Raw genomic sequence first — 22,848 nt, forward strand, 5'->3', positions numbered from 1 at the left:
GCTAATTCTGTATGAGAGCAGTTTGCCCTGGTCCATTTTAGGGGTTAGACACAACCAAATTACTTCTGCAGGGAAGTAGCCACTTACCTCCCCGAACTCAACTCACTGCTGCTCTCTCTCTCTTGAGATGTAGCCATGGGTCTCTGAAGGGCAAAATGCCTCTGACAGTGAGTGAGAAATGTAGGAATGAAAGAGGCCCTAAGTAGAACCACGAGAAAGATGGAGCATGTTTTCAGATCCTCCTACCCTTCAGAGCTCTTCCCTGGAATATCCTACCTTTGTCCACAGTCCACAGTTCACTGAACTTGCTCTCTTCTTTGTCCAAAGCAAGTTTCAAAGTTTTGGGCCAGTTTTCCTTGTCCGATCTGAGAAAGCATTCAACCATTTTCTCTGCACCTGCCATCAGCCCCTTGTTGGAACAAACCTAAGCAAGACAACTGAAGTTAATCAATCATTTCAAAAGTTTTCCTTTTATGGAAAGGAAATCTGAAGAAACATCAATTCAAGCACTAATTTAAAAACCATTGTATAATATGGTTCAGTAGGTCTGATTCATGACCATTTTTGCCCCATCCAACATAGTGCCTTTTAAGACACCCTTTCCTTTGTCCTTGTCTTTACACGTGGCATCACTAGGTCAAGCCAGGTGTTCTCACCTCCTTGGAGACCTTGTATCTATCAGCAGCAGCAATGTTAGGAAACAATCCATTTGACAACCATTCAAAATAAGGGTACACTAGCATAAAGAGATATTTGGAAGAATATAACAGAATATTAACAAATGGTTTTTTCAGGGTAATGGGACCTATATGATTTTTATTATTAATTGTTACTAAAATGTATTGAGCATCTATGATTATGTGCTAGGCATATATAAGCATATATATATATATAATATGTATATATATAATATATATAATATAAATATATATAAATATATATAATTATAATATAAATGTATATACAATATAAATATATATAAATATATAATATATAATATAAATATATATACAATATATAATATATATAATAAAAAATATTTTACAAAATATAAAATATATATATATAATCTCATTTAATCCTTATAAAAGTATCATGCTAATAAGATACTATCATTATTTCCATTTTATACATAAAAAAAGAGGTTTAGAGAAAATAAGCAACTTGCCTAAGATCACACCACAAGTAGATGGTTGAACTAGGATTCTAACAAAATTTGTGTCCAAAGCCTGAACACTTAACCACTAGACTCTACAGGTTTTCTTTTTATTTGCTAAACTGTTCAAATTTAAAGTTGCATAAAATATTATTCGCAAAAATAATAATTTTAACTGAATAGGACAAACCTGAAAAACCTGTGACATTAAAAATTATTCAGTTCACGGGGCGCCTGGGTGGCTCAGTCGGTTGGGCGTCCGACTTCGGCTCAGGTCACGATCTCACGGTCCGTGAGTTCGAGCCCCGCGTCGGGCTCTGGGCTGATGGCTCAGAGCCTGGAGCCTGCTTCCCATTCTGTGTCTCCCTCTCTCTCTGCCCCTCCCCCGTTCATGCTGTGTCTCTCTCTGTCTCAAAAATAAATAAAACGTTAAAAAAAAATTTTTTTTTTAAAAAAATTAAAAAAAAAAAAAATTATTCAGTTCACCACTAAAAATACTATTTTAGGTAATTATGCCTTAGAATTGAGGACTTTTGTGGATTTCAGTGATGTTTCTTGGGTCTAAATCAGTGGAGAAAACAGAATACATTTCCCATGTTCAAATTACTTCCCCAAAATTCAGTATTTAATATTAAATTAATTCGAATTAATTAATTATATTAAATATAGTAATTAAATTACCTGCATAATTTCTTCACATTCCTGACTAATTAAACATTTAGATACTTCAGGAAGGATATCTTTTGGATTAACTGTAGTTTTAAATTCTGGTTGTAAACGCTTTAACAGTGACCTATACTCCTCCAACCTTTCAATGGTTTGGAAATCCCAACTTTCAATGGCTTCATAAAGTCCAGAATAACCTGAAAAGAAGAAAATAGGGGCTTTTATGAAACCAACTAAAAGATATTTGAAGATTAACATCATACAATCATGTTTGAATGTACAATGAGAGAACCCAAAAGGTATCTGTGAACCACCTGAATAATTAATGATCTTTCAAAAAGAAAACTCAATATTCATTTTAGGCACCCAACATTTTAGGTCCTCCAACATTTATTATCTCTTAGGAGAAAGCGCTAAGGATAATGTGAAGTCTCACATTTGGTCTTAGTATAAAATCTCCCTTCCACAGTGTGCCGCGGATCTCACCTACAACCTCTGTATCTTCTAAGGAGTCAAAACATCATACAATCATTATCTTCCCAGTGCAAAGTAGCAAAGTGGGCAAAAAGAAACATAAGTCTTAATTCCTGCCCCTAAGGAACTTAACCTTCTACATTACTCCAAGAAAAGAAAATATTAAGTATAAAGGGAAATTTGAGGGAGGAAAAACATCTCCAACTGTAGTAACCTAGGAATGCTTCAATCTAAGGTTCTCAAACAGAATCACCAGGCCTCACACTCTAAAGCCCACATTCTCTTTATTTGGAAGAACCTTGCAACAAAATGAACACTTGGGAACCCACTATCCAATTTAACAACTAGAGTTTCCTAAGACTTTTGTGGGGGTGTACTTCTTTTTACCCCTCCCTTCCCCTCCCTGCAAAGAGACTACCATCCTGTATTTGATGTAACACTCCCTTCATTTTTTTTGAACAGTTGCCTAGCATACGTTTAACTCCTTAATGTATGTTTAGTTTGGCTTGTTTGGAACTTCATAATTATATCCTACTAAATGTAATTTTCACTGCTTTTTAAAAAGTTTAATATTACATTTCTAAGCTTCACCTGTGTTGTCATGTGTAGCTGTGTTCATACATTTTCACTGAGGTATAATGGGCCAAGTGTCAATATTGTAGAATTTATTTATCTATTTTCTTCCTGAAAGACATTGGGGTTGCTTCCAGTTTTGGTTGGTTGGTTGGTTGGTTGGTTTTGTTATTACAAGTGTTCTACCACCATTCTTATATGTGTATTCTGGAATCTATGTGTGAGTTTTTCTAGGGCACATACTTAAGAGTGAAACTCTTGGATAGAGGGATACAAGAGAGTTGACCCATACAAGATGATGCCAAATTGTTTTTCAAAATATTTGTATTAATTTATACTCTGTATAGGGACATTTAAGATTTCCCATGATTAAATATCCTCTCCAAGTCTTAACTTTGTTGGACTTCCTAAATTTTGCTATCTAGTAGTTAATAAAATGCTATCCTAATTCACAATTCCCTAATTGCTATTGGGCTGAGAATCTTTTCTTTTTTTTTTTTTTTTAATTTTTTTTTTTAACGTTTATTTATTTTTGAGACAGAGAGAGACACAGCATGAACAGGGGAGGGGCAGAGAGAGAGGGAAACACAGAATCGGAAGTAGGCTCCAGGCTCTGAGCCATCAGCCCAGAGCCCGACGCGGGGCTCGAACTCGCGGAGCGCGAGATTGTGACCTGAACCGAAGTCGGACGCTCAACCGACTGAGCCACCCAGGCGCCCTGAGAATCTTTTATGTTTATTAACCTTTTCTACTTCCTATTCTTTGTAATGTTGGTTCACACTTTTGCCCTGTGGATGTTTTCTTTCTTTTTACAATTTTAAAGCCTTTTTAACACATTCTAGATATTAATCTAGAATCTATTAATCTCATCTATTAATCCTCTCCAGTTTGTGATTTGTTTTTTCACTTTCTTTAGTGTTGTGATAAAGAGATGTTTTTAATTTAATATAATCAGATTTGTCAATTTGTCTTTTATGGATAATGCTTTAATGTATCGTTTCATAAATCCTGCTATACCCCAACGTCATAAATTATTATTCTATATTCTTTTCTACAATTGTTAAATTTTTGCCTTTTGGAATTAAGTCTTTAATTCTGGTGAATTCATTTTGTGTGTATGTGCGAATGGAATGAGCTAAGGAATACAAATTTGTTTTACATGGGTATGTAAGTTAGGGTTTATTTGGTTTTTAACATCATTCTGTCTATAATGGCACACTGCAATTTATTAAAAGTCCCTCCATTCCTAATGGTCCTCCCTTTCAAGCGGTCTCAAATATATCAGGTTTTCATAAATATAGGAATTTAATTGAAGGCTCTCTATTCTATTTCATTGGTCAGTTGGTCAATGCCAGGATCAACGTTAAGCTGTCTCAATGCCTATGGCTCTAAAATAAATCTTGTTATCTAGAAGAGGAAACCCCAGCCTATTTAAGTCTTCTTCAGGAATGTCCTATTCTTAGATCATAATTCTTCCATTTACATTTTAGAATCATTTAGAAATTTGTCAAGTGCATGAAAAACCATGTAGTATTTTTACTAAAGTTGTATTGAATATAACACTTGATTTCAGTCAAAAGGCTGAGAAGGAATAACAATTGTACTGAATACAAATATCAATGTTGAGAGAGCTGATATTTTTATGGTATCAAGTCTTCCTCTCAATGTGCATGGGTATATATCTCCACTTTAATAGGACTTCTTTAATATCTTTCAATAACACTTTATCATTTTCTCCATTCAGACCTTACACAACTTTTGCTAGGTTTTTTTCCTAAATACATTACAACTTTTGTGACTATTGTAAGTGGTATCCATTTTGGACTACATTTTCTATTTGCTTCTGGTGCGTAGAAATGCAACCAATTTTTATGCTTTATTTTTATTTCAGTAAAATTATCATAATGTTAAATTAGTTTCAGGTGCACAACATAGTGATTCAACAATTCTATACATTACTCACTCAGTGCTTATCACAGTAAGTGTACTCTCGATCCCCTTTATCTGTTTCACCCACCTCCCCATAACCACTTCCCCTCTAGCAACAACCAGTTTGTTCTCTATATCTAGGAGTCTATTTTTTATCTTTTTCTTTGTTTGTTTTCTTTCTTAAATTCCCCCTATGAGTGAAATCATATGCTATTTGTCTTTCTCTGCCTGACTTACTCCACTTAGCATTACACCCTATAGATCCATACATGTTGCAAATGGCAAGATTTCATTCTTTTTTTATGGCTGAGTAATATTCCATAGTATATATACTACATCTTTACCCATTCATCTATGAATGGACACTTGCTTCCATATCTTGGCTATTGTAAATAATGCTGCAATTAACATAGTGGTGCATATATCCCTTTGAATTAGTGTTTTTGTTTTCTTTGGGTAAATACTTAGTAGTGGAATCATAGGATCATACAGTAATTCTATTTTTAATGTTTGGGATACCTCCATACTGTTTTCCACAGTGGCTGAACCAGTTTGCATTCCCACTAACAGTGCACAAGGGTTCTTTTTTCTCCATATCTTCACCAATAATTATTATTTCTTGTGTTTTTTATTTTGGCCAATCTGACAGATGTGAGGGACTATCTCATTGTGGTCTGATTTACATTTCTCTGATAATGAGTGATGTTAAGCATCTTTCCATGTGTCTGTTGGCCATCTGGCTATCTTTGGAAAAATGTCTACTCACATCTGCTGCCCACTTTTTAACTGAATTGTTTGGGGGTTTTGGTGTTGAGTTATAGAAGTTCTTCATATATTTTTGATATTAACCTCTTATTGGATATGTCATTTGCAAGTAACTTCTCCCATTCAGTAGGTTGTTTTCTTGTTTTGTTGATGGTTTCCTTTGCTGTGTAAAAAAAGCTTTTTATTTGTAGTAGTCCTAATAGTTTAATTTTGCTTTTATTTCCCTTGCCAAAGGAGACAAATCTAGAAAAATGTTTCTGTGGCTGATGTCAAAGAAATTACTTCCTATGTTTTCTTCTAGGAATTTTCTGCTTTTGGGTCTTGCATTTAAGTTTTTAATCCAATTTGGGTTTATTTTTGTGTATGGTGCAAAAATGCAACTAATTTTTGTATTTTCATCTTATACCTAATATACTTGCCCAATAATAAACTCTCCCAATAATCACTCTGTAGCTCCCTGTGGATATTTCAGGTAGGCAATTATATTATCTGGCTGAAAATAATCCCTTACATTGCCTCAGATTAAGAAACAGGAAGTACATGGGGATAGCTCAAAATTAATAGTATTTCACTTTTACAGCATTTTGAAACAGTCAAGTAACATACTCTGATTTGTAAGAATAATGAACTAACCTGCATGAGCAAGGGCATCCAAAAAGCCACGGAACCAGCCTTCTTCCTGGAGCTCCAATAGGAACTTAAGAAAAAGTGAGGCAGCCTCCATCGTGCCCTTATTGTTTTTCTCAGCCCGAATATACTGCACCTCATCTATAAACAGAAGCGAGAGTGACTCATCAAACTGCAGAATCACTAATCACTGGAAGAAAAACCTGCAAAGGGTTGTCAGACCTAATCAAATGGGGATGGTGATTTTAACAAATCACAGCAATGGAAGGCAAGAAGGCAGCAAACCCTCTGTTCAGGCAGAGTATGGCCATTCTTTACCAACTAAGCCCACCTACCCATCCTCTCCAGAAACTTCTTCTAGTTTGGTATGGAAGTCTGGGAACATGCTCTAAAGCAATCCCTTAAAAAGGGAGTTTCCTAACAATCTCTGAGAAAGCATCCCCACAACAAAGAAGTCATTATAGCACTGGATTAGATGGAAGAACAAAGTCTTCTTCCAACATTTTGATAATCTCTTGTTCAAAAGTCTGAATTAACTGTAGGACTAAAAGCGTGTGAGGATAGGACCACTCCATGGCATCTTTAATTACACTGGACTCAGAAAGAGTTAGAAATGGAGTGATGTTTTCATGGTCCTCTTTCTAGGCTTTTGCTTGAATGGCATGAAATATGGCACACAAGAGAAGCTAAACAGAAACACAATGAGACCAGGTAGAAAACTATCCACCCAACTGCTGGTGGTCTTGCTAACTTGACACACTAACTCCATGTCTGGGGTGGTGACCAAATGGTTGCCTTCAAATGACCTGACACTTGATAGTGTCCCTTTTTTTCCCCCTATTGTCAGTGGAATGTAAATTCCAAGAAGTAAACCAGTTGCCTGACTGGTTAACCACTGTATCCTCAGAGATTAAAAGAGGACCCAGCACATAATAGACACTGAATGAATGAAGAAAGGAAGGGATAGCCTCCTTCTCTGCCAAGGTCTCTGTCTTGGAACAGTAAAGTTAACACTTTCAATGTGCAAAATTCAATGGTTTTTAGAGTTGTGGAGCCATCTCTATCTAATTTTAGTACACTCTGACTAGTAAAAAGAAATCTTGTACCAGCCACTCCCATCTCCCTTCCCCTTAACCCCTTGGTAACCACTAATCTACTTGGGTCTCTACAGATTTGCCTACTTTGGAGATTTCATATGAATGAAATCATACAATATGTGGTCTTTGTAAGTGGGTTCTTCCACTTAAGCATAACGTTTTCAAGATTCATTCATGCTGTAGCTTGTATCATTCATTCCTTTTTATTGCTGAATAATATACTATTGTATGGATACACCACCTGTTGTCCATCCATTCATCAGTTAATGAGCATTTAGGTTGTTTCCACGTTTTGGCTATTCTGAATAACAATGCAATGAACAGTCATGTACAAGTGTTTACATACACATATGTATTCATTTCTCTTGAGTTTATACCTATGTGTGAGATTGCTGGGTCATATGGTAACTCCATTTAACAGTGTAAGGAATTATCAAACTGCTCTCCAAAGGAGCTATACGTTTTACATTCCCACCAGAAATTTATGAGGATTCCAATTTTTTAACACATCCTTGCCAACACTTCTGTTTTTTAGTTTATCTATCCATACTAGTTTTCTGTGGCTGCAATAACAAATTAGCATTAACTGGTGGCCTTCAAACAATAGAAACTTATTCTCTTACAGTTCTAGAGACCAAAAGTCTGAAATCAAGATGCTGGCAGGAGCACACTTCCTCTGAAGGCTCTAAGGGACAATACATCCCACTTCCCTTCCAGCTCCTAGCATTCCGTGGTTTGTGGCCACATCAAATCTTTGCCTCTTTCTTCATGTTATTCTCCCCTCTGTTTGTCTGTCTTGTGGCCACATCACTCCAATCTCTGCCTCTATCTTCACATGACATTCTCTTTGTCTCTCAGTATTTTCACATGGCTATCTTCTTATGAAGACACCAACCACATTGATTAGGATCCCACCCTACACCAGCACGTCCTCAACCTTAACTGATTACCTCTATAAAGATCCTATTTCCAAGTAAGTTCACATTCTGAGGTAGTGGAGGTTAAGACTTCAACGTATCTTTTTTAGGGACAACACAATCTTGTTGCCTACCCCAACTTCCCTGGGCACACAACTGTACCCTATCCTTTGGGATAGTTAATCCTGTTCTTAGACTCTGTCCTTAGAGGTGGGTTCTTACTCCCAGGCCTCCTTGCCCTTCATTCTTTCCTTAGACATTCCACCAGCCACAACTGGCCTCTCCCGCATGAAGGTCCAGATAAGTCCCAGTCACAGCTGAAACCTTCCCAGGGAAACTGTCTTGCTGCATCCTGGGCAGGTTAGCTTCACTCTGCACAAGGTCAGGTCCATCCTGCTGCTACCTAGTCCTGATATCTCCTGCTTCCTCAAAAGCACTGGGAGTTCAATGCAGGGAAAATTCTATTTTTGGTACTTTCCTACTACCTTTGCCATCCTGGCCACTCTGTGATGCCATAGCCAGCTTCTCAAGGTAGAATTTCTTGATCTCTTTTCTGTGCTTTCTTGGTCTCTTTACATGCCTCTGACTATAGCACTGGCACTGCATAGTACACAGTAACTGTCTGAGTGTCTATCTTTTCCCATTGACAGTGATCATGGACATGTTGTATCCATTTTTGTCTTCATCTTTGTATTCTCATCATCAACAAAGCGTCTGGCTCATGTATGGTCCAGAAAATGTTACTGAAGGAATGGGTAAATACTCAGAATACTGCTCACGGAGGGCCCCTCCAAGATAAGGGTTAGCCTTCTACTCCAAAGAGATATTGCAAAAAAAAACTTGTAGCCCACAACCTAGTCTGCCTTGAAACATCCTGGACAACCAGTAAATAAGTAAAGCCCCGCAGCACCCTAGTGACCATGTAAGCTCTCCAGAAGAAACATGGCTTCAATTCTCCTTTCCCAAGATTCAACTAGTGTACAATATCCAACATGTGGAGACAAAGATTATGGTAAAAGAGATATTGGATATTGCTGGTGTAATTTAAACATATTGGTGTATTTATGTGTGCATGGGGAATGAATTTTTGGGCGTAAGGAGAGTGTGGATAAGCTCCCACTTCTAGGTGGGAAAAATGAGGCAGAAAGTTTATATTCAGCTACAACACTCATGTCTCAGCTCCCTAACTGAATCCTGATCGAGTATACTTGTCACAATTAAGGTTAACCAATAGAATTCAGAGATTCCAAAGCATCCAAGAAAAAAAAATAGGGGATAGAGAAACTTTATCAATCTAACGGAAAACTGAAAAAGATGAGAAGAAAGAAAAAAAGTTTATGGATACATGTGCACATTATAAAGTATAAAGAAATGAACAGGAAAAATATAAACCAACCAAATGGTATCAGTTGCCCTTGGTAAGAAGCTGGAAACGAAACTTCTATTGTTTCTTTAACATTCAAAAATAAGACAATACTATAGCATTCTGCAGCTAGCTTTTTCTATTTCCCGTTTCGTACTTTGTGATTACACTATAACTATAAATTAAAACCACTATATATATTAAAAACTATGCTGTCTATGTGCTCCCAAAGCACACTATGGTTTTCCATCAGAGTACTTACCACATTTCATCATTTATGGTGTACTTAGTTAGCAACCTGCCTTCGCATACACACTCTTATTTCTGTTAGGTCAGGATCATTTCTATCACACTCACCACTGATTTTTCAGTTCCTAGCATGATGCTTCCTATTAGATAATACGTGTAGTAAGTGTGTAAATTCTCTCCAATGCTAGCATATTGCCTAACATATGAGTTGTTCATTGAATGGACACATGAGTGCAAGAAAGAATGGGATTCACGATAGTTTGTTAGTGTTCCATTCATTCCAAGATTTCTAGAAGAGATTCTTGCAGGGGCTTATATTCTTCAGAGGCCCAAGCAACTCTGTGGCTCATTAGAATGTTACTTTGTTACTTCTCCCTGAGCACAACTAGAAAGCAGAAGCCCACTTTTGTTAATGGTATTCTTTCACTCCTCACTCCACAACCCTTGGTTATACAGAGAAATTAGCCTTCAAATTACCTGTCTGCTTTCAGGTAATCTCCCAAAACTGCCTCACATCAGGAAAGATATTTCAGCAGTTGGAGCCTGAAAAGGAGTTGCCAGATCCCTTCTCTCATCTCAACTCCTTCTAGGCACCACCTCCCTTTTCCTCTTTTCTTAAAGCCTCTGCTCATCTCCAGCACAGGGCACTTGGATTCAAATTTACAATATGGCATTCATCCGTCATCATGTGTCTCAAAAGCTAGACAGAAACACCTGAATTGAAGCCTGCAGCCATTCAGTCCAGAGAGTCTTGCTCCTCTCAAGCTTCCAGTCATTGCAAATAAGACACAGCAAGAGTAAGGGTCAATTACCTTGGAGCTCTCATAGCATTTTGTAATCATTAGTGTACATCTGTCCTCACCAGTCTCCCACCCCCAAAATCTTGAGCTGTATAGTATTTTAAAGAAGGGCCTAAATCTTATTCTTTAATCTCGATGTTGGTACAAAGCTGAAGACACATTAGACATAACCATTAAAGGAAATACATGAAGTGGACAATGATTGGTTTATCCAGCTTTGAACCTGACTAGACATGCACCCCTACACAAGTCATAGCACTTCTCTGGGACTCAGTTCCCCACCTGAACTTCCAAAGGCTCCTCCTAGCAATTTCTAGTCTAAAATGTGATGGCAATTTAAGAAGCAAAACAGATGAACCTAGGACAAGGGAAGGAAAAATAAGATAAAAACAGAGAAGAAGGCAAACCGTAAGAGACTCTTAAATACAGAGACCAAACTGAGGGTTGCTGGAGGGGTGTTGGGTGGGAGGATGGGCTAAATCAGTGATGGGCATTAATGAGGGCACTTGTTGGGATGAGCACTGGGTGTTATATGTAAGTGAATCATCAAATTCTACTCCTGAAAATACATTGCAATCCAGGCCTATCTCAAGAAACAAGAAAAATCCCAAATACAAAATCTAACAGCACACCTAAAGGAAATAGAAGCAGAACAGTAAAGGCAGCCTAAACCCAGCAGAAGAAGAGAAATAATAAAAATCAGAGCAGAAATAAACAATATAGAATCTAAAAAAAACTGTAGAGCAGATCCACGAAACCAAGAGTTGGTTTTTTGAAAAAATTAACAAAATTGACAAACCTCTAGCCAGGCTTCTCAAAAAGAAAAGGGAGATGACCCAAATAGATAAAATCATGAATGAAAATGGAATTATTACAACCAATCCCTCAGAGATACAAACAATTATCAGGGAATACTATGAAAAATTATATGCCAACAAATTGGACAACCTGGAAGAAATGGACAAATTCCTAAACACCCACACTCTTCCAAAACTCAATCAGGAGGAAATAGAAAGCTTGAACAGACCCATAACCAGCGAAGAAATTGAATCGGTTATCAAAAATCTCCCAACAAATAAGAGTCCAGGACCAGATGGCTTCCCAGGGGAGTTCTACCAGACGTTTAAAGCAGAGATAATACCTATCCTTCTCAAGCTATTCCAAGAAATAGAAAGGGAAGGAAAACTTCCAGACTCATTCTATGAAGCCAGTATTACTTTGATTCCTAAACCAGACAGAGACCCAGTAAAAAAAGAGAACTACAGGCCAATATCCCTGATGAATATGGATGCAAAAATTCTCAATAAGATACTAGCAAATCGAATTCAACAGCATATAAAAAGAATTATTCACCATGATCAAGTGGGATTCATTCCTGGGATGCAGGGCTGGTTCAACATTCGCAAATCAATCAACATGATACATCACGTTAACAAAAAAAAAAGAGAAGAACCATATGATCCTGTCAATCGATGCAGAAAAGGCCTTTGACAAAATCCAGCACCCTTTCTTAATAAAAACCCTTGAGAAAGTTGGGATAGAAGGAACATACTTAAAGATCATAAAAGCCATTTATGAAAAGCCCACAGCTAACATCATCCTCAACGGGGAAAAACTGAGAGCTTTTTCCCTGCGATCAGGAACACGACAGGGATGCCCACTCTCACCGCTGTTGTTTAACATAGTGCTGGAAGTTCTAGCTTCAGCAATCAGACAACAAAAGGAAATCAAAGGCATCAAAATTGGCAAAGATGAGGTCAAGCTTTCGCTTTTTGCAGATGACATGATATTATACATGGAAAATCCGATAGACTCCACCAAAAGTCTGCTAGAACTGATACATGAATTCAGCAAAGTTGCAGGATACAAAATCAATGTACAGAAATCAGTTGCATTCTTATACACTAACAATGAAGCAACAGAGACAAATAAAGAAACTGATCCCATTCACAATTGCACCAAGAAGCATAAAATACCTAGGAATAAATCTAACCAAAGATGTAAAAGATTTGTATGCTGAAAACTATAGAAAGCTTATGAAGGTAATTGAAGAAGATATAAAGAAATGGAAAGACATTCCCTACTCATGGATTGGAAGAATAAATATTGTCAAAATGTCAATACTACCCAAAGCTATCTACACATTCAATGCAATCCCAATCAAAATTGCACCAGCATTCTTCTCGAAACTAGAACAAGCAATCCTAAAATTCATATGGAACCACAAAAGGCCCCAAATAGCCAAAGTAATTTTGAAGAAGAAGACCAAAGCAGGAGGCATCACAATCCCAGACTTTAGCCTCTACTACAAAGCTGTCATCATCAAGACAGCATGGTATTGGCACAAAAACAGACACATAGACCAATGGAATAGAATAGAAACCCCAGAACTAGACCCACAAACGTATGGCCAACTCATCTTTGACAAAGCAGGAAAGAACATCCAATGGAAAAAAGACAGTCTCTTTAACAAATGGTGCTGGGAGAACTGGACAGCCACATGCAGAAGGTTGAAACTAGACCACTTTCTCACACCATTCACAAAAATAAACTCAAAATGGATAAAGGACCTGAATGTGAGACAGGAAACCATCAAAACCTTAGAGGAGAAAGCAGGAAAAGACCTCTCTGACCTCAGCCGTAGCAATCTCTTACTCGACACATCCCCAAAGGCAAGGGAATTAAAAGCAAAAGTGAGTTACTGGGACCTTATGAAGATAAAAAGCTTCTGCACAGCAAAGGAAACAACCAACAAAACGAAAAGGCAACCAACGGAATGGGAAAAGATATTTGCAAATGACATATCGGACAAAGGGCTAATATCCAAAATCTATAAAGAGCTCACCAAACTCCACCCCCGAAAAACAAATAACCCAGTGGAGAAATGGGCAGAAAACATGAATAGACACTTCTCTAAAGAAGACATCCGGATGGCCAACAGGCACATGAAAAGATGTTCAACGTCGCTCCTTATCAGGGAAATACAAATCAAAACCACACTCAGATATCACCTCACGCCAGTCAGAGTGGCCAAAATGAACAAATCAGGAGACTATAGATGCTGGAGAGGATGTGGAGAAACGGGAACCCTCTTGCACTGTTGGTGGGAATGCAAATTGGTGCAGCCGCTCTGGAAAGCAGTGTGGAGGTTCCTCAGAAAATTAAAAATAGACCTACCCTATGACCCAGCAATAGCACTGCTAGGAATTTATCCAAGGGATACAGGAGTACTGATGCATAGGGACACTTGTACCCCAATGTTTATAGCAGCACTCTCAACAATAGCCAAATTATGGAAAGAGCCTAAATGTCCATCAACTGATGAATGGATAAAGAAATTGTGGTTTATATACACAATGGAATACTACGTGGCAATGAGAAAAAATGAAATATGGCCTTTTGTAGCAACGTGGATGGAACTGGAGAGGGTGATGCTAAGTGAAATAAGCCATACAGAGAAAGACAGATCCCATATGGTTTCACTCTTATGTGGATCCTGAGAAACGTAACAGAAACCCATGGGGGAGGGGAAGGAAAAAAAAAAAAAAAAAAAAAGAGGTTAGAGTGGGAGAGAGCCAAAGCATAAGAGACTGTTAAAAACTGAGAACAAACTGAGGGTTGATGGGGGGTGGGAGGGAGGGTAGGGTGGGTGATGGGTATTGAGGAGGGCACCTTTTGGGATGAGCACTGGGTGTTGTATGGAAACCAATTTGCCAGTAAATTTCATATATTAAAAAAATAAATAAATAAACATTAAAAAAAAATAAAAAATAAAAAAATATAAAAAAAATTCTACTTCTGAAATCATTAGTGCACTATGTTAACTTAGATTTAAATAAAATTTAAAAAATAAAATAATTTTTAAAAATGCTTTAGGGATCTTGCCTCAACACCAGGGTTCCTAGCAGGCTACTTGTATTGATTAAAAGAAAGGAAAAAGCACGGGAAAAACAAGTCCTAAACTGTTTCCTTGCTTCAAGGGACTCGGGCCGCTGGGGACCACTCACCGTCCTTAAACCAGGGTGACATGTAGCTCAGGATATAGGTAGGGTCCAGAATCTTGATGACATAGTCCTGGAAGGCGCGCAGATTCCTCCTCTCCTCCGCCGTCATCCCGGTGGCTCAGCTCCCCGCGAGGTCCTACCTCACCGGTGCCCCACTCCCTTTAAAGCCCAGCGGCCGGCCAGGAGGGATTTTCTGAGAGGGTGTACTGGCCCAGCGGAGAGGCGGAGCCGCCGGGGAACCTAAACTGCAGAAGGGAAATGGAAACCGAAACCACAACTAGCGGCGAACGGGCCAGGGCTTGGCGGCTCGCGGAAGCGGGGCTGCCCCAGGTCCCCGCCTCCCTGACCGCATTTTCCTGACGTTAGCCAACCTGCAAGTGCTCGCTCGCCCAGAGGGACGGAGGAGGATCCCTGGGAACTTTTTTTTTTTTTTTTTTCATTTTGCTTTTATAGCAGTAAAGTTTAGATTCAATAAATGCACAGATTTTAAATGTATGATTCACTGAGTTTTGGAAAATGTGTATGAGTGTTAACTGCTTCCCCCAGGTTGTGTAGGTCCTACCTGCATGTTTAACCTAACAGGTATCTCCCACCTGTTTCCCAAACTGTATGTACTATTTTGCATTCCCACCAGTAGAGTCAGAGAGCTCCAGTGGCTACACATGGGTCAATTTGCCATCTTGGTCAATGTGAAATAGTGTATTATTGTAGTTTTAACTCCTCAAATAGTTAATAATGTGAGCACATTTGCATGTACCTGTTGGCCATTTACATATCTTCCTTTGTGAGGCATTTGTTTCCATCCTTTGCCTGATTGGGTTTTCTTTGTATTATGAACTTATAAGTTATTTATTCTAGATATAAGCCCATTGTCAAATATATGTACTTCAAATATTTTCTCCTAGTCTGTGACTTACCATTTCATTTTCTTAAAGGTGTCTTTCAAGCAAATGTGAAATATTAAGAAAGCAAATAGAGTCATGAGATAGAAAATAAAGGAGATTGAAAAAAACTTTTAATGCAGTGGTAGGTCTTTCTAGGTAGGTCACACTTCAGCTGAGTCCTTAAGAATGAGAAGGAATGAATTATTCAAAAAAATAGGAAGGGGGGGAATTCCATACAAAGGGACAGAAAGCACAAACGAGTCAAAGAGAAAAAGTGATTTGTATCAGGAATTTCTTGAACAAGGGATAAATGGCATGGAGTGTTACTGAATTGGTGAAAGGGCCTTGTAAGGCAAAGAATAAAGTACAATGGGAACACATTGCAGGATTTTAAGCAAGGAGTAACATAATTTGATGACATTTTTTAAAAGACTTTCTCTCTGGCTCCTATGTGGAATGGGTAGATCGATGGGAGCTGACTCAAGAGAGGATGAGAGCAAAGATGAGGACAGTGGCAATGCAGAGTATAAAAAATGAAAAGTTCCAGATATACTTTAGACATAGGATTGAGTGAAGGAAGTGGGAAAGGAAGAGGGGAAAAAAAATCAAGGCTACATTCCAGGCATTGGCTTGAGCAACTAGGAGAATGGTAGCACCAAGACTAAAATGAAGAAGACAGGTTTAAAACGTATCGTATTCTACCGTGAAAGAAAGATGTTAGGTAACAACAAGTTCAGGAAGGAGAAATAAAGCAAGATAAGGGAATAAACAGTAATGAGGGCTGCTTATATTAGATGAGTGACTCAAGGAAGACCTAAGTGAAGTGAGATAGCATGCCATTTGGGTGAAGAGCATTCTAAAACAAAGTACAAAGAGAAAAAACAAAAAACAAAAAAAAAAACCCACATAGTACAAACAAACAGGGGTGAACCAGGTCTGCAAAAGAAAAGAAGGGGAGAAGAGTCACTAGAATAAAGTGGGCTGGGGAAAGAGAGGAGAGAGGTGGCCAAGGCAGTTCACATACAGCCTGACAGACCACAATGACTTTGGTTTTGATTTTTTTAAGTTTATTTATTTGGGGAGAGAGAGCACAAGCAGGGGAAGGGCTGAGAGAGGAGGAGAAAGAGAATCCCAAGCAAGCTCCAAGCTGTCAGCGAGGCTTGATCCCACAAACTGTGAGATCACAACCTAAGCTGAAACCAAGAGTTGGATGCTCAGCCAACTGAATCACCCAGACACCCCAGTTTGGGTTTTGATTTTAAATATGATGCAGAACCATTGCAGGATTTGGGGGTTATAACAAGACCTGTTTTTAAAGGCTCACTGTGGTTGACTGGAAGAAAACAAGCTGCAGGGAGACAGGTGGAAGCCTACTGACCAGGTAAGAAGCTGGCACCAGCACTAGTCCAAGTGAGAGATCATGGCATCCTGGATTAGGAGCAAAGCTGTGGAAGTGGTAAAGTGTGGCCATGAACTGAATGTGGGATATGTGAGAAACAAGTCAAGGAAAATTCCTCTTTAGCCTGAGCAGCTGCATGAATGGGGGTGCCATCTATTAGCATGGGACATTGGAAGACAGGAAGGCTTGTAGGAGGAAATCAAGAACATACTCGCTTGCTGATGAGAATGATCCACAGGCAGTGCTTCTCAAACACGAATGCACAAGAATCACTCACAGGTCTTATTAAAGTACTGATTCTGACCTAGTAAGTCTGAGATTCTGCATTTCTAAGAAGCTGACACTGGTGATGCTGATATTGCTGGTCCACAGACCTCGTTCTGAGTAGCAAAGTAACTAAGTAACATGTAGCTAAGGAACTAAAAAGCAGGAGATACAGGAAAAAAGAGGATAATTTAAAAAATCAAAATTCCTGTTAAAGTGAGGTAAGTGAAATCCACAGCACATGCAGAGGGTGTATGTCCCAGAACAGTGGTTCTCCAACTGTGGTCTGCCAGCCAGTAACATCAGAACCACCTGGAAACCTGTTAGAAAAGCAAATTCTTGGCATCCCAGACATTTTGAAGGTGTGGGCCCCAGCAATATGTTTTAACAAACCTTCCACATGCTACAGATGCACACATAAGTGTGAGGACTAAAAGCCTAGATGAAGAGGGCTTTCTCCATTGAGTGGAGCAAACCTGGATGCTATGGTAGGTTGGATGCAAAAGTTACAATTCTTCACTTTTCCCAATACTTATACCTCTTACAATGTAACTTTGTAGCTCCTCCCATCAATACTGGTCTCTTTTCCTTCCCCTACAATCAGTTTGGTCTTAGGACTTACTATAGGGAGAAAAAAAAAAAAAAAAGAGGAAATGATGATGTCAATTCTGAGCCCAGGTCTTGAGACTCCACACTTCTCTCTCTCTCAGACCCCTGTGACCACCAGGTAAACAAGCTCAGGCTAATGTGCTGGAAGATGACTACACAGAGTCCAATAATCCCAGATGAGGCCATCCTGGATCAGCAGGCCACCCAGTTGGCTGAGGACAGACGAACAAACCAGTCAAGACCAAATGGGTGGGCAATGTCTCTACTAACATGCTAGAGGGGTATTGTTTTGGTGAGCAGATAGGGTTTGTGTTTGCCTAAACCTGGCACTGGTCAGAACTGCCCAGCCACTATGGAAAGCCTGCGGTAGAGACAAGTGGAAGGTTTGAGAAAGTAAAAGGTGTGAACTATACCCATTATACCAATGAGCAAGAACACTAAAGAAACTTGTCCACTTGGGATTGTGTTCTTATGGTGACACCAACCTGCAGTTCCTAATTTCCTTCAAAAACACTCAGGAGGATGCATGTAGGCACAACCGAAGAGCTGGGTTCATCCAGATGGAGGTCTTGCTAGGTAACAGGTTAGCAAACTATTGCAGGACAGATTTGGCATGTGACTTGTTTTTAAAGAGGCCACAAGCTGAAAATTGTTTTAACATCTTCAAAGAGTTACAAAAAAAAAAAAAAAAAAAAAAAAAAAAGACTATACAACATAGAGTACATCTGGCCCTTTACAGGAAAAAGTTGCTCACCCCTAAACTAAGTGAACGAAGACAGAAGGGCTAGAAAGAGGTTATTGTAAGGGAATCATTTAAACATAATCCAGAAAATCATAGCTGAGCATGAAGGGAAGTATAGAGAAGGAGGGTGATGGGTAGAGTAAGGTCAAAAGATTATACTTCCTAGTCCTGTATTCTAAAAATGGTATTAGATATCTTTGGAGGTGGCCTAATCTGCCCCACCCAAAACAGAATTCCCTGATTCAATGACCACATGAAGGTAACTCCCAAGACCTTAAAAATAAAATTAACCTCTTGGAAATTCTGTTTATACCCTACTGCATGCAGGGCACTGCCTCTGATACAAGATATACAACATAAAACTGAAGAGACAAGTATATGGGACTACGGGTACATATACTTCTTGGTCTCTTTTGAAAACCTTTTCTTCTTTTGCCAGCCTCCTTAATGTTGTATTCTCTAGAATTTTCACTTATGCCTGCTTTTCTTGTTTTTCTACTCTCTGAGAGAACTCATCCACTTCTACAACCTCTCTAGTACACCCACCCTAGTTTCCCAGTAACTCCTAAATCACCTCCCTAGTCCCCATCTCTCCTCCAAGATTCACACTCCTATTTCCAGGTACCCACTGGAAATCTTCATCTGTCCAGATGTCCCCCAGGGTGTCCCAAAAGAATTTTCTGTGATGATGGAAATGTTCTCTACCTATATTGGCCAATATGGCAGCCATGAGCCTCACTAAACACCACTTAAAATTCAGTTCCTCAGTTTTACTAGCCACATTTCAAGTGATCAATACCCACATGTGCCTAGTAGCTACTATATTGGACAGTGCAGCTCTAGGCTGCTCAGTCTCAAACTGAACTCATTGTCTTCCCCAACTATCCCTATTCCTCTATCTCCTAATTCTCACACGGGGTGGTGGGGAGGGGGGCGGAAATCTCATCATACCAGACTTTTCCCTCTCCTTACAGCCCATCCTCATGTACATGGTACCCAAATTTTGTCTAATCTACCTCAGAAATTGATTGAATCCAGCCTCTCCACTGAATCCCTGTTGTTTTTCTAAAGGCCCTTCTGACTTCTGGTTTGAGCTATTGAAAAGAGCTCCTTAAGCAGTCTTTCATCGAGGTTTTCCCACTCCAAACGTTCTTCTACATTACTGCTAGTTGTTTGAAAACAAATCTGATCGTTCCATTCCCACCTTCTTTAACATTTCTGTTGGTTCCACCCTATTCGTTGTTACACCTCTAGCATTTAGCATAGACTCAGACCATATGTACTCAGCATTTGGTGAATAAATGAATTTTACAGACATTAAGTCCAAAGAGGTATCCTTGTGCTTGAGAATGGTTTACCTATTTAAAGTGCAGATGGTCATGCAGAGAAACAAATACTAGAGATCTAATTCTGCCCCCTTGTGTCTGTACAAAAGCATATCATCTAATGCTTTACAGGGATGAATTTATGGACTCAGACCTTGGCCTAACTCAACTTCCATTTTCCTTGCCTCTTGCTTTTCTCAGGCACAGATCCAATGGATTTACCATTCCCCCACATGCAGGTAAAGTGAGAATTTCCTAATTTTCACATTTTAACAACCAATCTTACTGTACTTTTTTAAATGGCCCTTTCGCACTTAATGTTTTCTAATACCTAAGTGATTCAGGTATTGACTAAAAACTCAGAATGAGGAAATAACTATTTACCAAGTTTTCATTATCTTCTTTGTACACATGCCAGCTACTCTAGTGGAACTCAAGCATAGTTTAAAGTACAAGATATAATATCCATGACACAACTACCATTTCCTTCTCCATTCTTGATCTTCTGCCATCACCCACAGTATCTTCCATGTAAAGGATACTTCCAGCCACATTGATCACCACCCTCAGTTCCAATCACCTTCACCTCTACCTCCACCCATTCTAGTTACTTCCAAACATCCCTAGCATTAGGCACTGTCTAAAATACTTTTTGTCTTATTCCTTCCTCCACTGTATCTACTTGAACCTCACTGGAAAACAAATTCTTTGTTATCTCCCTGTTCTTTACATATAATGGTGACCTAGCTTCACCTTTCCTACACAGCCCAGAAGCCAGAATGCATCAATTCAACTATACTCACCAATATCTCAACTCCCTTGCCTCCCTTTTACTAGTCACATTCAGAACTTCAACCATGAACCATCTATTTATTCACTCACCAAACACATACTATACAACAGCATTTTCTCATTCCTCTTCTCAAGTCCAATCTTACTCACGACCCATATTTCTCAGAAGTTGGCATTACTTCCTACTTCATGGAGAGAGGCTTTACAAGTGTTAATAACCTCATCTCAGTGCATCTTGCTCATGAGTATTTCTTTGTGCATTACCTCCTTCTGTCATTTCACAGTAAGACTTGCCTCTGCTTCTACCCATTACCAATTCACTTACCTGTGCTGTGCTCTGCCATTCAGGAACTCTGCTCCATCAGTTACCTCTCCTTTACTTTTTTTTCCTATTCCAGGGTCTCCTTTTCAGAAAGCTTGTCTTCCCTCTATCCTAAATTACAAAACAAACAAACAAACAAAAACCTCTCTTGGGGCCCCTGGGTGGCTTGGTCAGTTAAGCGTCCAACTCTTGGGTTTTGGCTCAGGTGGTCTCATTGTTTCATCAGTTTGACCCCTGCAACGGGATTCTCTCTCCCCCCTCTGCCCCTCCCCTGCTCATGCTCTCTCAAAATAAATAATAAACTTAAAAAACACCTCACCTTTGTTTTTATACCCCTCACACACTTGCTTCTGAGCATGGGATCAAGAGCAGTTAACCATGTATCTCAGACTAAGATCCTTATCTCAACAGGCCCAGGATTATAAATGGGACCACAATACTTCTAGTGACTGGTTCTTTCTCACAAAGTGGCTTTAATAGTTACTGCATGTTCGCCTGTGACTTTTTTTCCTTTTGCCAAGTATATGTGGCTGAAAACTCTAACACACTCATACAGGTAACCTAGCAGGCCTACAGAGGCAATTTTATTAACGTTTTGAAATTATTTTAAACCTACAGAAATACAAAAATAGTTTAAAGACTTCCTTTTTACTCTCATTTTTTAACACTTTGCCACAATTTATCATTTTCTCTGTCTACATATGTAGCATTCTTTCTGAACCTTTTGAGAGTTAGGCTACATACACAATGATTATGATTTCGCTTCCCATGTGGGTTTTCCTAAAGGCACCAGTGGACATATCCATATAGTAGTGCCCCCCCCCCCACCTGCAATTTTGCTTTTCATGTTGGTTATCCGCAGTCAACTAGGATTTGGAAGCAGATGATCTGCCTTTTAAAGTATCCTGAGGTCAACAGTAGCCTATGTCATTGTCATTCACCTTTGTCATTCACCTCATTTATCTCATCATGTAGGCATTTTACCACCTCACATCATCACAAGGATGAGTACAAGTTATTTTGAGAGACATTCACATAACTTTTATTGCAGTATATTAATTGTCCAATTCTATTATTGCTGTCGTTAATTTCTTACTTCACCTAATTTATAAATTAAACTTTATCACAGATATGTATGTATAGAAAAAACCAGTACATACAGGGTTCAGTACTATTCAGTTTCAGGCATCCAGAGGGATCTTGGAACTTATTCCTTGCAGTTAAAGGGGTCATACCATATAAACTCTGGTCTCAGTAATAGCTACATTAATTTAGTCAGTTAACATTTCAATTGTACGTAGCTTAACGAGCTTAATGTTAGAAATGCACCCATGCTCAGAATTCTGAAAAAATCTGGTTTGTGAAGAGAAACCTCTCCCTCTACTTCCCATCCTTTGCCCCCATTGGTGGGGACAGTGGGGTGACCACAACTCAAACCAGCTCATACATGGTTTCTGGTATCCTGAAGAACCTTCTGAAAAATTTTTAATACAGGGTGTACTGACCGACTAAAGGCATCCATACCCACTGGCAGGGAACTGTAATTATTCCCCATGATAGAACAATTCCCAGGAAGAATGGGCTGTCAGTTTACCTTGAGTAAACTGTTGTTGCCCTTTGTATGCACAGACCATTATTACAGATTAGATGGGTTGGTGAGGGCCTTGGATTGGCTCCCACAGAGCTTACTGAAACTGGGAATAAAGTTTTCCTGTTGTCAATCTGAAGATTGATGAACAACCAAGTGCAAATGTTAGGCTGCATTCCCGTTAAAGTCCCAGAAGTCACAAAAACACTAAAAACCTGAGGTAAAATAAAATGTCTCATGGACAATGAATTCAGATGAACAGGTTAAAGAACACAGGATTACGCTAAAAGCTGACAGATAGCA

General features: G+C 38.9%; 1 protein-coding gene across 4 annotated transcripts in view; it reads right to left on the reverse strand.

Annotated features, from left to right (window-relative positions):
• The window catches only part of RIGI (RNA sensor RIG-I), a 40,763-nt gene extending 25,901 nt beyond the window's left edge, over nt 1-14,862 (reverse strand). For 2 of the 4 annotated variants that reach the window (XM_053908037.1, XM_019424181.2), the window contains exons 1-4: nt 14,624-14,861; nt 6,197-6,331; nt 1,838-2,019; nt 277-424 (exon numbers count right to left, since the gene is read on the reverse strand). In XM_053908037.1, coding sequence (XP_053764012.1) covers nt 277-424; nt 1,838-2,019; nt 6,197-6,331; nt 14,624-14,729 — 571 coding nt within the window. In that variant the 5' untranslated portion in view covers nt 14,730-14,861. Of the gene's footprint in view, nt 1-276; nt 425-1,837; nt 2,020-6,196; nt 6,332-14,623 lie in introns of all 4 variants that reach the window. The other 2 variants (XM_019424182.2, XM_019424183.2) reach the window with 2 other exon arrangements.
• Between the last annotated feature and the right edge of the window lie 7,986 nt (nt 14,863-22,848).

Source organism: Panthera pardus, unplaced genomic scaffold (genome assembly GCF_024362965.1).
Source record: "Panthera pardus isolate Hobbes unplaced genomic scaffold, ASM2436296v1 HiC_scaffold_20, whole genome shotgun sequence".
Lineage (NCBI taxonomy): Eukaryota > Metazoa > Chordata > Mammalia > Carnivora > Felidae > Panthera > Panthera pardus.